The sequence below is a fragment of the Lepisosteus oculatus genome, chromosome 8, assembly GCF_040954835.1.
Source record: "Lepisosteus oculatus isolate fLepOcu1 chromosome 8, fLepOcu1.hap2, whole genome shotgun sequence".
NCBI lineage: Eukaryota > Metazoa > Chordata > Actinopteri > Semionotiformes > Lepisosteidae > Lepisosteus > Lepisosteus oculatus.
In genome coordinates, this window is record NC_090703.1 from 23,452,679 (window position 1) to 23,470,319 (window position 17,641).

A 17,641-nucleotide genomic window follows, 5' to 3' on the forward strand; every position below is an offset into this window, starting at 1 on the left:
CATTCCTTTAAGCTCTGGAGTGCTTCTAGTTGCTCCTCTCTATACTGATTCCAGAGTGATAATATATATTTTTTATAACATTTTGACCAAAGTTGTGCATAATATTCTAAATGAGGCCAAACTAGTGCATTGCAAAATTGTAACAAATTCCTTAATTTGAATTCCACACTCTTGCCTGTAACATTTTATTTGCCTTTTTTATTGTTTCCCCACAATGTCTGAAGATGTAACTGATGTGTCAACATACTGTAAACATCAAAGACTTTTTTGAAAGTATTTTTTCAAAATAATAATTATTAGTAAACTAGTTTAATGTTTCCCACTTTATGCTTAGAGTTTGTTTTTTATTTCCAACATACAATACAAAAACCTGCAATTATCTTCATTAAACATCTACCAGGTGTTTACCCAGTCTTAAATTTTATACAGTATGCATTTTTTAATTTCAATTGCTCTTTCCATTGTGTCAACGAGTCCTTATAATCTGGTATCATGTACCACGTTAAGTACCAACTTAACTATATAACTATACCAGAATCTAGATCCTTGATAAACTTTAGAAACAAATAGTGGTCCTAGTACAGATCCTTGTGGTACTATGCTAAATACATCACCCATCTTTACTATGTGTTTCCTGTTTATTAACTTATTCTCATTTCAAAGTGCACTCTTCCCTGAATGCCAAGCACCAGTAATTTGAGAATGAATCATTAATGGGTTACTTAATCACAAGCCTTCTGAGAATCTAAGTACACAATGCACTGTGTGTCTATTACTGTTGTTGCTCTATCACAAATGTCAGTTAGGCAATATCTACATGTTACTTTTATAAATCCATGTTAATTGCTTCCTACGATGTTATTTTCATATAGCTGATTCTCTAAAAATGTATTATTATTTCCATAACCATAGGTGTAATAGTCAAACGTATTGGTGTACAGTGACTTGAGTCAGTTTTGTCATCCTTCTTATGGATAGACACTGTATTAGCTATTCTCCAATCATAAATTATCAGGTAAAATGCCATTGGGCCTTGGAGAATAATTAATCTCTTAGATTGAGAATTGTTTAACAAAAAGGAATCATTAAGCTCTAATTGGGCTGAGGAAAGGAATTCAAGTAGGTAGCTGTGTCAGCATGAGTAGGCTGCAAAGAAACAAGTAAAGGTTTATTCCATGCTGTAAAGAGCAGAAAAGAAATGCAATGTTTCGGCTGTGGAGCCTTCTTCAGGTGTGATCTTGTTCAGCGTCAAATAAACCTTTACTTGTTCCCTTGAGGAAAGGAATGGTGTATCAGACAGATCCGTTTTAGTTCTGTTGCTCTTCCTGATATTTAATAATGTCTTCGGTTCTGGAATAATTAGCAAACCTTAAATTTGCAAGTTCACGTGGAATGATACTTGGGAAATTAAATTGAACATTGATAAGTGCAAAGTGTTCCATGAAAATAATAGGAAATAGGACCATGAACTACACATATCTCAAGGGTGATACTAAAATGCATGAAGCCGTACGTGAAAGGGTCTAAGTATTTACATTGTATCCAACTGAAATAGGTCATATATAAAAATATCATGCTTGGATTTATAGCAAAAATGTGCAAGTCCAGGGACGTTATGCTCACAATTCACAATGTACCTCATTTGGAATATTGTTAATTTTTCACTATACAGCAAAAAGGATGATACAGTCATAGAAAGAGTACAAAAAGAGCAAAAACAATCATTCCTAGTGAATTCTTCAGGAATTGTTATACACCCACAGGTTAAAGTAGCTAAATCAAAGTATAGTCTTGTAGGTATGGGCAACACAGTATAGAAACTTTTTTATTAGTCGACTCAGTTACCTTAATTCCAGAGGCCTTAATTCCATTCTGAGTAATGGGAATATTTTCAGGTTTTGTTAGCATCCGTGCAATATGTTCTATTGCGGATATTATCTGCGTTCCTAGGAGTGAAAATTTTTTGTTCATAAAGTAGGAAGCATTAGGTTGTGTGATTTGGCAGAGGATGAGGAATCTAAACTGGTTTGAGGTGTACTGTACATTCACCAGAAAAGTCACAGACTTTGGAGAGACCTTACATTTTGTGCTGAACACCAATAACGTTAAGCTGAATGACATGGAATACAGAGCTATCTTACTTTTGGCAGCATTCTCATCCCAATGATGTTCATGCACTGCCAAACTAACATTATATTGGAGACCTCTGACTTTTTGTTTGCTAGACAGACTAAAAATGCATGAACACATTGCCATTGTGAACACAGCAAATGCATTGTTTCATCCGTTTCCCCAAGTTTTATAATCTTTGATTTGAGCCAAAGAGTATTATGCAAGGCTGGCTCTGACAGAACACTGTGTTCAAACCTGTTAAATAGGAACAATTTTTTTGCCAGAAATGAAAGTTTTTATGTTAGTTTTTTAGTCTTAGTTATTTTTTGTGTGAAACACAAGCTTAAAGGATTTTAACTTTTCAGATGAAAATTGCACTTTGGTTTACCAAGTTTAAAATCATTACAACTAAAAAACTTTATAATCTTCTCTCTTGCTCAGTCAGATCTGTTTCTTGCCGTTTAAATGTCAGTGGGTCTTGCCAAACCTATTATTTTCACCGTCTACAGTATAACTGTACAGTACAGTATATGAAATTGCTTATGTAGGCCAAATTTATTTAAATCTGAGATTGTCTTTGATGTGTCCTGTCACTGTCACGGACTCATACTGATTTTAGCTGCATTAGATGAATTCAATAGCTAAATATTATATCAAGCGTTGATTGAGAAACATTTTTAATGAACATTTTGCATTTTGGGAGCCAGTTCTGACTCTTGTGAAATGCATAGTTAAAGACCCTATGCGAGACGGTATAATCCGTATAAACTGGAGTTGGACATCAGGGAAGACACAGCAGGATCAGGTCAGGTAGAAACACAGGGGGTGGTGATGGCTGTGATCTGGTGCATGGGTGGAGCACAGGCGACAGTCCAAAAGGAATTTGAGTATGGGAAAAGAGTGCGCAGTCCAAGATCCAGGTACCAGGAGATCTATCCAAGCCGAAAACAGGGAACAGGGAACTAGGAATATGAATAAAACCTTGATGGGACAAGGCGCTCTGAGCCCCGGACTCAGTAGGTCAGGACACCGTGATGAAGCCTAACCCTAAGCCCGATGAAGACCAGTACTTTGCCCACAATAAACGTTGATAATGTATTACAAAATCTTCAGCAAATTCTAGGTATCTGATATTTCTTTTCATTCAAGTGGTAAATTTGTAACTGACCTTCCTGGGTCTTGTTCGTTTAGTGGTCTGTTTCATGGGTCTCTTGGTCCATATCTTTAAATATTGCAGTGATCCCTTAATTCCTCTTTTTTCTTATCAACATAGTACTATTAGAAAGCTAGTGGGCATGTGATCCATCTCGGCTTGCTTGGTTGTTGGTACATTATTCATCCAAGAATCGCAACAAACTATTTCTTCAAAGGTTTTATGGAATATATTATAGGAGCATTGGTACATATTTTGTTTTCTACACTTAAGAGAGTTTGAAAAGGCATCATTTTTAAGCCAAATTAAAGTTGTTATGTATTTCCTTCTTGTGTTCCTGGTCTTTTTTTTACTTTTCTAAGGTATGAAATAAATCTAATGATTCCAATTAACTTCCTATATAAACCTCTCTGTACACATCTAAAGATATTAAGACCCTTTAACTTATCTGTAGTTTGCAGACTTGACAACATTCTGCCTTAGTAATTTGCAAAATAGTAATAGTGAGTAGTATTTTGTAGCTGGGTGCCTTGTATGGTGTCAGTATTGCTTTCTTTGATTTAATGTATTTCATGACGTAAAATGGGGTAAGCCTTTTCCTACTTCTCAGATTATCCATATGTACACAAGAATGAGTCAGTGCTTGCACTCTTTCTCTGTCAGCTGTTGTCCGCTGTTTTTGCACAAATGCAACTTGCTCTGTGTGTAGTTAGCATACTTTTGCACTTGGCTTCTGTCAGTAACATCTTGCAATGTGGACAGGAGAACTGAGAATAATTAATCTTTTGAATTCTGTCGTGCTTTTTCATCCCAAAGGATTCCAATGCACTTTACATACACAGTTAAAAATGAGATATTGTACGCTGTATATTAAATTTCACATTTTATCCAGGCTTTTTATTTGACAATGTCCCCAGTGTGATGGGGACAGCAATGAATCCACACTTTTTACACAAGTTTCTTGTTTCCAATATTCATTGTGCTTTTAATTTGGAAAAACTGTAAAGATGTGTGGTAGTATTATTTATATGAAAGAAGTGTGAAGATACAGTAGAAGAAGATTACCGCTGTTTCCATTGGACTTGTTGGAAAATAGAAACCTCCCTTAAGAAAGAGCCTTAAAACTGTATAAGATTTTAACAACGTTTTTTTTTTGTGTGAGGGTAGATGACTAGCAGCACCATTTCTTATGACTTATGACTAGAGAGATCCATCCATTTTCTAACCACTTCTTCCAATTCAGGGTTACAAAGAATCCAGAGCCTATGCTAGCAAGCAATGGGTGAAAGGCAGAGTACACCTGGGATGGGACTCCAGTTCATCACAGGGCAGACACACCAGGGCCAGTTTTTCCACAAGCCAATTAACTTACAGTACCAGTATGTTTTTGGACTGTGGGAGGAAACTGGAGCACCCGGAGGAAACCCACATGAACAGAAAAGAACATACAAACTACAAGCAGATGGCACCCCAGGTTCAGAACTGAAGACTAGAAAGATGTGTAGGCTAGTCCAAATTTAATTAATCCAAGTTATATCACAACTTCGTATGACTAATTTGTTTTACTTGTTCTGTCTTTTGTCTGATGTCAAAACTTTAGATGACTGATCCCTGTCCAAGATTATTATATGGGCAATGTTTTGGTGGGATTACTGTATGTAATACAGTAGTCCTAAATCCTCATCCCAGAGAGTTCCTCTGTATGGATTTTGTTCCAACTGGACTCTTATTCACCTTATTCTTATTCATCAGTGATAATTGGTGCCTTTAGCTAATTTGCTTGCTGGTTTAGACTTTTTTCTCCACTCAGACCTTAGATTCTAATATACCCTAGTTACACTGGATTATTTCCAATGACTTAAGCGCATAGAACTTTACTGCATGTTGTCTCCTCACTTTGATAATTAATACTTTGATTTGTTATTTCTAACTAAAGACCTGTAGGAATTATTTAATGACCAACAGGTAGAAATTACAAGGTATCAGACACTTCCATTTGCTCAAGTTAAATTGCTTATATTTCAAAGGAGCAAAACCCAGAAGAGGCAGGGGTGCAATACAGTACATTAGAATGAGCAATAAAATAAGACTGATCACTTATCAAAGTTTTTAATTCCAAAATATGTTTACACTTTTTTTGGAATTACTGTGATTTGATCATCATTGTTCTTTGGTATCACCATGCTTTACTGGCTTTAATGTCTAAATCTAAAGATTAAAATATATTTAAATGGGGTGTGCTGTGCTTTTGGTATCTCAATGCACTCTGGTTGAATTTTGACTTTGAAAGAGATGAAAGAGTTGATTAAAAAAGCTTCATGTTAATTTCATGCTTACACAAATTCTGTCATTCTAAATGTTAATATATTGGAGGTAAAAAACAAATTTCATATCTATACTTCAATAATTGTGAACACAATTTAAATAAATTCACAGCTATATTTAGAAGCTTTTAAACAATATCAAAATCATCCTTCTATGTTCATGAGTATATGGATATCAGAAGGCAGGGTGGGATGCTCCAAACCAGGTCAACTTTGAGCATTTGTTGACTCCTGAATGGTTGGTCAACCGGGGACAAACATTTCCAAAAAAACATTTTTTGAATAATGAATGAATACATTTTTTATTTATTTCATATGGAATGATCCTGCTTATATGGTTCCTGATCACATTGAATGGAACAATTTTAAGGGCTGTTCAAAAAATGCATCAATTTTAGTACAATTGTTTCTGTGTGACTTAAATTTGCAGATATAAATCAATAGAAATCAATCCTTATGCCATTGAATTTTACTGCTATGTCCACTTCTCTTCCACCCTGTTACCCTATTTAGTCTCAGCTTTCAGGTTTTAACTATCTGGGTATTACAAACTCCATCTGAGATGTGGTTTAAGTCTCTGGAGAGCATTATAGGTTCAATTTAGAAAGGAAATAATTGCAGTAAAACAAGTGCAAGAGTGATCTGGTGCAGTTGTTTTCAGTTAGGTTGCTCTTTGAATCAGTACAGACATAGAGGAAGCTGTCTCACGGTCATATCAACGCCTTTGCTTAGACCACTTTGGGCTTGGCACTGAAGTGAGTACTGAATGTTCAGTGCTTCCCTATTGACTTTGTCTTTACTAAAATTATGGGGTTATAACGTGAGTGTATTTCCCAGCATTGAAAGAATAGGTTATCTTGAGATGTGTGGGGGAGAAGTGCTGTTCTCTCTCCTAACAAATGTATTCACTACCACCAGCGGGAAAGGAAGGCAAGGCTTTTGGATGAACAGCGTAACTTCAGATGCTGGTTCAGGCTGAATGTAACCCATTATGATTTTGATAAAAGGGAAACCAAAAAGACAAAGCACGACTTAGCACTATATAATACTAAAGGTAAAATGGTAACCCTATGAAAATAAAGAAAGTGGACAAAGGAATTAAATGCCCTGGCTAAGTACGGGACACCAAGTTTATTGAAGCAAGGGCTTTCACACAGGCTTGTGCACTAATTAAGTAACTCATATCCCAGCGTGCTTGGGCTAATGTATAAGAACATGATAGAAAGTTGTTATTCCCTTTAAATTTGGTCATAGACCTCTGTGACTTTGAAAGAGGGAATATTGTTGAGGCATTTTTGACAGAAGCTTCACTGAAATAAGCAACTCAACTTGCTGCTGATGTTTCCTTAGAACAGTGGTGTCTAAGGTGATGTCAATATGGAACTCATGGGAAAGACATCATCAGCAATGGGTAACCGTGGTCAGAAGCACATACTTCAGGGTTATGGTATTCAAGTAATAATTTGAAGTTTGAGCAAAAATATATAATTTGGCTGTGAATTTCAATCTGGACCATGAGTAACCAAAAACCTGTCTACTGAAAACTCCACAGAGTGGGATGCCATTGTAGGGTTGCGGTGCACAAACAGCTCATCACAACTGGCAGTTCATGTTTGCAAGTCCATTTGACACACGCAATGCACTACCAAGAATGTGAGATGTAATCTGGAAGATGAATCACCCTTTACCGTGTTCTTTACAAACAGATGAAAGTAGGTCTGGCACTACACTACTACATCTACAGCCCTGCATGCTTGGCTCCAGGAATGAAGGATTCTGATGGTTCATAATGTTGTGGAGCACAATCTTTTCCTTAGAAGATAAGGTCAATGCTAGTTACTAGTTGTTAGTACTGAGTGACCATTATCACTCCATGTTGCAGCATTTCTTTCCTGCCTTAAGGAATTCTTCTTGAATGCCAGTGCTCCCATCAGTGAGCACTTGTGGTTCTCCAATGGTTTGCTGAGCATGCCATTAATGTTTTCATACTGTATATCTCATATATGTATGTTTCATATATGGCCCTTTCACTCACTGGATCCATACCCAGTTGGTTTTCAAACAGACAACTGCATTTTTGGGATATTCTGGAATACCACCCACATTTTCCACCTGCATCAGTCACTGAGTCGATTTACTTTTTCAGGAAAGAATGATGCTACATCCCTCCAGACGAATTCCAGATACATGTAGATTTTATACTATAGTGCATAGAAGCCCCGTATGGTGGCCCAACCTGCTATGGACTTAATTTAAATTGGTGTTTACCTTTTTTGACCACTACCTGTTGATTTACCTGTCAGGTGTGTTAAGATATTTAATTTATGAAAAATTGTGTTCATAGTTAAGCCTATATAAATTGCCATCCAACAGGATACAGCTTTCTGATTTAATTAATTTTTTTAATTGTCAGACTGTGGATTTTTTCTTGATTGTCCTGTAATGGTGAACCACCAAAACAACAACAACAACAACAACAACTGAAATCTTAAAAAAAAGAGTTTGCAGCTGGTACCACAGTTTTGAAAGTCAGCAAATTTGAGAACTTTGTATACTTTGCTGAGCCAGGCTAGCTTTGTGTTAAGGTGGCAGAGAAGAATTTTAATTTCACCTTAAATAGCTATTCAATGTAGCATAGCAATTATTGTGAGGGTGGTTTGTCTCATGCCCAGCATGGTGTTTTCCTTGTTGATTCAGACAAGTACAGTTACAGCTTTAGGTGACTGAGAAGTGTCTCTTAGATTGTAGATAAAGTTTATGACACTTGGAAGAGTAAACACTTCTAACTTCAAAGCGGAGAGAATGTTTGCTGAGGTCTGTGGTGGTCCCTTGAGCAGAAACAATTGTAAAGTTTACCTTAGTATACCTAGGTAAGTTGTGGATTAATAATTGGCAAGGAGCAGTACAGAAACACACAATATAGGATCACATGGAAAAGAGAGGAAAGAAGAAACAAGAAACAGGCAACAAGGAGAAGAGAGAGAAGTCCAGAGGAATAGGGACTTGAAACTTACACCAGGCAAGAGCCCCTACTTCACGATCATCCAAATCAAAACAGAGTGGCGCTAAGTACTTTATTTAAACCTTGTTAGAGGGAGCTGCTTGCTTTTCTGTGTTTTCAAACTTGGGTTTCCTGGGTAAAAGATACCTCAGTTAGAAACATCTTTCCTGCTTGGGGTGCGTTTTTATGGATAGGAATACACATGCAGAGAGAGAGATTTAACTGCAGTGTTCCTTTGTATTTAGTTAGAAGGCAGCTCATCTCTTATGTGGCCCCTGTAGGCATTTAGAGTTTTAATGCTTAGTAGCAGTCTGGACTTTTTTGGGTGACCAGAATGTTAGGCCTCTGAAACGCCTTGTTTGTAAATCCTGTACATAAAGTAACTTGTGTGTTGTATGTTGTGTGTAGAGTAGTTTGTGTCTTGTCATTGTAATAAATATTTGTTTATCCAAGTGTGCCTGTATTATTAGTCCTCTCAACAAAGCTGTGCCGGAGAACAAAGAATTCACATGCCTCTAATTATACCAACCACTTCGGTATATAGCTAGAAATCACTTACAAATTGGGTATTGTGAATGATTATTTTACTTATTGACTAAACAGCTCAGTCAAATCCTGATTTTTCTCCATTTTTGTAGCCCCCCATTTGTAACAATACAGCTGATCCATCCACTTAGAGCTTTTTTTCCCTTTTAATGAGCTCATAAGCTTTTGATACGTAAAATATTAAAAAGAGACCCTTTATTTTTACATAAGCCCAAAAGTGCTGGGTAAGCAAGTGGTGAGACTTTGACCATAATGTGACAGTGCTCTTTACTAACAGTAGAAACACTTCAGGGGCAAGAGCTCAAGAGAGTGAGAGACTGTCCTCTAACCAGAGTTACAGAAGCACACATATTATGATAGTAATAATAAACTTTATTTTATATAGCGCCTTTAAAGGTGGCTTTTCAAAGCGCTTTACAGAATGACAACAACAAAAAGAATACACAAGATAAAACACAATTACAATATACAGAGGAGACATTGGATGGTGGTACTAAGAAAAGCAGAGGGGTGAAGAATGGAACCAGTTAAGTAAAGTCTTTTCTAAAGAAGAAGGTTTTGAGTCTGGATTTGAAGAAGTTAAGAGAAGGTGACTCTCTGATATCCTTGAGCAGAGAATTCCAGAGCTTGGGGGCATAACAGGAGAAGGCCCTGTCACGCATACAGTGTAGACTGGCTTGGGGGACAGTAAGGAGAGTAGAATAAGAAGAGCGAAGGTTACGAGGTGGGGAGTAGGGCGATAATAGTTCAGACAGGTACTGAGGTGCCAAGCCATGCAGAGCCTTGTATGTGAGCATGAGGATTTTAAAGTCTACACGGAATTTGACAGGAAGCCAGTGCAAGGACTCCAGGATAGGAGTGATGTGATAATTTGTACTAGACCTGGTCAGGATTCTGGCTGCTGAATTTTGGACATACTGTAGTTTGTTCAAAGTAGATTAAGATACCCCAGCGAGTAGAGCATTACAGTAGTCAATTCGAGAGAACACAAATGTGTTGATCAGCTTTTATTTTAATATTTATTTTTATTTTATTTTATTTATCTTTTATTATTTTTATTTTATCTTTTATTTTAATATTTAAATAGAAATATTCCAGCAGGGTGAAATCAGAACTTGATATAAGATCATGTGTTTTGCTTTTCAAATACAGAACATCATAGAGGTGAGGTTGGAAAAGTGTACAGAACAGCCTCTGCATTGTTTCCATCTGCTGTAGAAAAGGTTTAATTTAAGGTTAGTGACTATAGTTGTTCTATATTTGTACTGTTATCTCCTGCTCTCAGGGCTTTTTTGAATTGAATTGAATTTAAAAACATTCCATCACTTGTGATGGACATTACCTGTGGGTCAGAAAATACAAATGAATTGTCATTGAAAAGGTCACATTTGTAAAGTGTAATTATTTCTAAACATACATAAGAAACATTAAAAATTGCAAGGCAAAAAATGGATTGAGTGCAATAGCCTTGTGTAGTAGTTTTGGGATAAAATATAAAACCAAGGTTCTGTTTATAAGTGATTATGCTACAGCAGTTGCTAATGCACAGTTCACCTTCTGGCCTCTTGTTAGCTCTTTTGGATGAATGTGTGCTGAATGAATAATTATTAAATATTTGCTGAACAGAGCCCGATATTTCCTGTTTATGCACTATATTTCCTTAACAAGATGTAATCCTTAATCATTAATTTAGTGATCCCTAAGCAGCAGGTACTGTATAATTATTAAAGATCACCAGCACATGTATGAAATGCTCACCAGCTTGTAATGACCAGTAGTAAAAAGCCCATTAGCAGTACTTGGTGTTTCCTGGACCTTCATCTACATTCATGTTGGTATCCTTGGTTTGAAAAATGTCCTATCTTATTTCTTCAGGAAAGCTTCATGGATTGTAGCTGATTTTAAAGTTTAATGATCTCTGTCAGGCCTTGCTGCTATTCACAGAATATGAAATGGTAATGATTGATGACTACATCAGTGCTGGTAATTACACAGTCAGGTGGATACGATATACAAAGCATTGAAAGTAAATAGGTTCATGGCATTTAGGTTTTTGTTCAGCTTGGGATCTTATGTTGAGCAAATTCTATAAATGTGTAGAGCAGAGTTCTCACTCTTGCGTTTTTTTTCCTCCCTGGATTTTCTCTGAGTTAAGGGTTTCCTCCCTCCATCTATAGATATTCTGCCTAGGTTTATTTGAGTCTCTAATTTTACCCTCTGTGTGGATGTGTGCCATTTCATTGATTGGCATTTAATCCAGAGTTGAAAGTTGCTCTAGAAGCGATTCTATGTTGTGCAACATTAATCAGGAAGAAGAGCTGTTGATAATACTATTGTATATAATAGGACTACATGAAGATTTGTCAAGTGTTCTTTGCAACATAAAGTGAAGGCAGTAGAATGTTGTGATTTCAAATGGCATAACAGTGGAGACATACTTTTTGGTGCTTATAAGTGGTTTGGGATATCCTGGCTTTATCAAATGTAAGTCATCAAACTAATGTAGAAATATATTATCTAAATTCTGATTTCTTTTAAAATATTTTGACAGTCTTCCATTATCTCCTTTGTTAAAAGCAAACCTGATAACTGCTTTTGTATACAAAATATGACTTTCAAGGTGACATGTTTGAAAGTTGTACATGCTGTACAACAGCTACAATAAAGTCCATGCCAGGGTCACAGTGGCTCATTGGGCCAGAATTCACCTTAGTTTCTCTCTGGTTTCTGTCTGCTTTCTTTTGCAATAAGCAAGCTAGAGAGAATGTGAATTCTCCACCCTATCACATCACAGGAATTACCCTCAGTATTGCTGGGCCCCACACTATTCAGTTGGGTGGACTGAAGCAACTGGGGTGAAATACATCACTTCACGCAGTGGGGACTCGAAGGCACAACTGTCAGTGATAAGCCCAAAAGCTAAGCCACTCTGCTGTGTAGACCCCAGGTATACTACTACAGTCCCTATGCAGAATTACAGGTTTTTCATTCTTTCCAAGTTCAAGTTCAAGTTCAAGTTTATTGTCATTGCACTCATATACATGGTATATGGTATAACAAAATGCTATTTAGCTAGCTCTCGGACATAGGAAGTACAAAGCGAAAAAAAACAAAACAACAACAACAATACAATTGTGTAGCAAAAGAAAGACAGAGACAACAGGCAGTGTGCAAAAAACAACAACAGGCAGTGTGCAAAAAACAACAACAACAGGCAATGTGCAAAAAACAACAACAGGCAAGCTGCAAAAAACAATAACAGGCAATGTGCAAAACAACAAAAAGGTAACAGGTTATGTGCAAAAATATGCATCAACAGAATAAAATAAAGGGATAGAAATTATGGGGAGTGAGCTTTTGACATGTATGGTAGAGGTAGATTTTCAATGTGTGTTTGGGTTTTTGGAAAGAAAGAAAGGAAGAAGGCACTGTGAGGTTCAGATTATAGGTGAGAAGTGAGGTGAGAGTGAGAGAGGCTGGGAATTTAACAGTTTGATAGTGCGGGGGTAAAAACTGTCTCTGAGTCTGGTAGTCCGGGCCCGAATGCTCCGGTACCGTTTTCCAGATGGTAGCAGATCATAAAGTCTGTAGCTGGGGTGTGTGGGGTCTTTGATTATGCTTAGAGCTTTCCTCAAGCACCGTCTGTCATAAATGTCCTGGATAGATGGGAGGGTAACCCCAGTGATGGACTGGGCAGTTTTCACCACCCGCTGTAGGGCTTTGCGGTCAGCAGCACTGCAGTTGCCATACCACACTGTGATGCAGCCTGTCAGTGTGCTTTCTGTAGTGCATCTGTAAAAGGTAGTGAGGATCTGGGGACATATCTTGGCTTTCTTCAATCGTCTTAGGAAGTATAGGCGCTGTTGCGCTTTCTTGATCAGACAGGTGGTGTTGAGTGACCATGTGAGGTCCTCGGTGATATGGACACCAAGGAATTTAAAGTTACTGACCCTTTCCCATATCTTTCTTCACACTACTTTGTGTACATATGGTAGGTAGGAATTAATTTTTTAGTAATCACATACAGTAGCTTCTCCATTATAGGTATTATAGGCAAATATAGCACAGGTACAGCCAATGAATGAGTTTCTTGTTTTCTCAAAAGTATCTTGGAGTCTTTATTTTATTGTCCTTTTCCTTTTTTAAGAATTGTGCAAGTTATTAGCAAGATCGCCTTCAATACAAAAACCAAGGAAAAGGTTTATGCATAATAAAAAGAACAATTCTGTACACAGAGAGTTGTGACACACCATATTGTCAAAGCCAGTCAATTGGAATACTATAGGCAGGAGCCTGATGAGATCTACTGACAGCTAAACATGCAATATGGTTCACAGAGACATCTCTTGTTTGTAACCTTTCTTATTTTCTTTTGAATTTTTTTGCTGTTCCCTTACAGGTCATGGACTGACTGCCACAGGAAAATGGACAGCAGAAGAACGATTGGGAATACGAAGACTCATGTCAACAGCAGTAGAAAACATAACGGATCAAGAGAAGAACTGCACAGAGCCAGGTAGGATTGGGATGAAATAAATTAATTTCAGGACATGGGCAATACAAGGCTGGGGCAGATTGAATAGTGCAAGGAAGTGCATAGTGCAGAGATACACTAGGTTTAACGTGTAAGTCAATTAAGTGTTTATCAACAGTGCTGTGCAAGAGAAAACTAGTCATGACAGACACTAAATGTACTAAAACGACAAAGAATTAACAGATTATATAATGAAATGTTGTCAGATGGCTGAAGAATACAAATTGGGACTAAGAAGTGCTCTTTATTTCCCTAATCCCAAAGTGGAGCCTGATCATGCAAAGGTTTACTTATACTGTAATTCCCTGCATGAGCTGAGTGATTTTGTTTGGTTTGTGGAAGGATTTGGATGAAAAAAAGAATGGCATGATGAATTCTTTAGATGGAGGAACTGTTGGGACTGTGGAAATGTTAAAACTGAAGAATAAAGAGTGTCCCATTAAAGTCCTTTCAGACATTACTGTATCTTCTCTTTTGTTTCCTTCAGTGTTTTCAGCTATTTAATGGAACAAGTTATTGGGTTAATTAGTCAAGAGTAAAGTGATCTTCAGTTACTGACTGAGAGCACCTATAGAATTCAGAGGATTGTTTAAATTCAGAAATGAGAAGTGTATTGCATTGATTGCCAAATGACAAATCTTACAATCTTACAATATCGCTTATCTCACCAAAGTGTTTAAAGCACCATGCTCTTTTGCATATTCCTAAATACTTTGGCTTTTTATGTTTTGACAGTTATTATTATTTGTACATTAAAATTACAGGAATTGCTGTGCACACTCTTTGTCTTTTGATAAAAGGAAGTTTGAAAACCTTCATTTAAGGACCTTTTAAGAAAACATCACCTAAAAATAAGAAACCTTATGTCATCAATCATAATCAACAAATCTTTATTTGGCTTGAAGGTAAAGTGTTCTATATATTTTTTTTGTCTTGGTGTAATTCACAGGGATGGTGTATATGCAGTTCTGTGTACAGAATATTAAATATTAAAATATTAAAATGGACCCCGTTTTAATATCACTATGCAGTGTTAAACACTTGTATATGTGGTGGACACAGACATTATACCTGTCGTCAACTTCTGTGTTTAGTGCAGATTAAGAAGCATTGTCTCTGTGCTTGTTTAATAGATTTTTTTGTAGTTTTAAAAATGTCCTCTTGTTGAAGAATAACATTTGCTGTAATAATGACTCTAGCATATGACCTGCTATACCAGGTGTACAGGTAAGATTAATGTTTGCAAAGGAGGCATGACAGTTGTGGTCTAATTCACTGGGGTGCTTCATTTTAATATTAGTTATTTATTTTCATAAAGTAACATGCCAAAAAATCAATACAAGAGATATTATGTTCATCATAAGCAAGTAAATCGATTCCACAGGTTTCTCAGTTGATGGAAATGTTGTGAGAAGCTGTGTACAGTGAGTGATGCTCAGTACTGAAAATTATTTTTATATCTGATTTGCAACATTTGTACAGAGGCTGTGGCAGCTGTAATAACATTCACTGTAGTAGCCTGGTCCGGTAACCTGAATGCACACAATAAAAACAGAGCAGCACAGTGAAGGTACTGTAGCCAACAAAATGATCGATGCACAACTGCTACAGCTGGCAGACATCTCTACCAAAAAAATAGTGCAGAAGGACAATATAATCATGGACTGTCATGACTACCCGTTGCACTGTGCGTTTGAGCTACTTCCATGAAGACATCGATATAGACCACCTAGATTTAAGAGCAATAGTACTAAGTAATCCTTTTTTCCACATATACTGTATTAACCTGCATAATTCAGAAAATTAATTTTTCATCATTATTGTATCATGTACACATATCTCAATTTGTCTTTCTAAATTGTGAGGACTACTTAAAGCTGCTAACTTGTTTTTTTCGTCTTATGCATGCTTGTTTCTTATTTGTTAATGGGTTCAGGTTGTGTTAAATGCATTGTGTATTTTGCTATGTATTTTACCTGCCTGCAAGGAAAATTTCCTATCTTGGACAATAAAGGAAAAAAGTAATGTACTGTAGCAGCTGTAATGAAGTAGTAGATGTTTCTTTAATGGGTGCTCAAAGAATGCTATATTTTTTGTTCCAGGCTTGAGTACTATCACTGTATAGTAAGTGTACATAGATTGTTTTAACTAACATGTGTCTTGGAAGCTTTCGCTGACAGTGCATGTTTACACTACTCTAGACTGGGGAGTACTGTGGCATTACTGATTAAATGTGCAGGGTTTTCCCCCGCCTGTCATCCAAAGACTCCATAAAGTATTTGTTGGAATTAGTGGTTTGTGTATTGTCATTCACATCAGAACTGCAGTACAACTGCAGTGTGCATGGTGTCAGATGGGCTGGATATTAAAGATCAAGAAAAACAGAGGCAGCATCTAGTATCATTTTAAGACAGTTAAAGTGCCTCCCTGGTAGCTGTGTTACTTGCCCACACTTCAACCGCATGGTTAATTGCTGTCACAAGTAGGTTTTCAGCAACTGATTTCATATTGTGCCTTGAGTTCAATTAATACAATGAGAGTGCTGAAATTGACATTCTTATCTGCTTATACCAATTAGAGGTGACCTGTGGAGCAAGTGAAGTGTCCATTCTTCTTGTTCAGTAATAGTGTGTCACAGCATGTGGTAAAGTTACCCAGAATATGATACTGTAACACCATTCACACTGTGTTCTGTAATAATTACAGGTATTTTGAAATTTCAGTTGTAGGTGAGTTCGCTGTTGTATAACCTTTTATGGTTTCTAGTTCTCTTTAGGTTAAAAGGGAAAGTTTAAAGAAGAAATTTTAAATAATTCTTCTTCACTGTTTTTGTGAACATTTATCATTGAGTAATTTACATAAATGGATTTTGAATTGTGAGCTGTGAAAATAAAATGTCAGTGCCACAAAAATTCTTGAAGGTCAATTTCAAACCCTAATACCACCTGCTGTTGTAATGTCCTACTCTGTTTTTTCTACATTTCCTGTTTATGTTTATTAAATCTGTTTAATATATACATGTATCTTTTTCCTTAAACTGGTGCTGCTTTCCCTGCAGCATGAATTTCTACAACATTGCAGGTTTTTCTGATCTACAGGTATTTAATATTGATTGACCCAATATACAGTAATCTTTGTTTTTAAGATGTGGAATGTAATGATTTCTGCACAGACTGTATTGTGCTCTCCTTGTATCTGATAGTAGGAGTCCATGTACTGTAGGTATATAACTAAACCCTTCTCTCTTTGGTACAGAGGGAGTCATGTACCATTTGTTCCATCATTATTGCACACTATCCTCTGTTGTACATGTGTTCAGCACATGGGGCAATGCCCTCCTCAGTTAAAGCTCAGTTGTGCATCTTGTGCTCTCACACTATTGATCCTAGCTCTCACAAGTTGCTCACCTTCTGGGGAAGACTGTAGACTGCTTCATCTGCTGTCTTCCCTCTCACTGTTTTCCTTCTACAGTCACAAAGACTTGCTGCACTCATATGTAAACCTCTGGCTTCTTTAGCCCACAGCCATTCCGCTATCCAGCTCCGCCACTTCACTGCTGATCACATTTGCTAGTATCTGCTGCTACGCAAGGGTACCTATAACTGAACTTTCTCCCAGAGCCCCAGCTTCAGCGTCCCTGCTGCTCAGCTGCCCAGCTGTACCACCTCCCTGGTGACACTTCTATACCTCAGACACAAACACGTCCATAGCTGTTCTTCACTGGTAATAGAGTTTATAGCTACTGTAGGCACGTCAGGTCACTTTATATTCTCCATTGAACACAAACACCCACAATGACCATAAAAACCTGTAGTTTTACTGACACACATTTCTCCTTTCAGAGAGGGTTTTCACTGCTAAAACAAATTTAAATAGAACAGCTCACAGCACCAACTCCCTGTACCATTTTTGTCTGTTGGCTGCTAAAAGATTATTAATAATACACTTTCTTAATCTATTTTCAAAGATCC

The 17,641-nt window shown here is 37.0% G+C and overlaps 1 protein-coding gene across 2 annotated transcripts in view; it reads left to right on the forward strand.

The window, feature by feature from the left end:
• slc24a4b (solute carrier family 24 member 4b) overlaps positions 1–17,641 on the forward strand; it is a 193,228-nt gene that overhangs the window by 18,854 nt on the left and 156,733 nt on the right. For both annotated transcript variants that reach the window (XM_015351228.2, XM_006632714.3), the window contains exon 2: positions 13,536–13,652. In XM_015351228.2, coding sequence (XP_015206714.1) covers positions 13,536–13,652 — 117 coding nt within the window. The remainder of the gene's footprint in view (positions 1–13,535; positions 13,653–17,641) is intronic.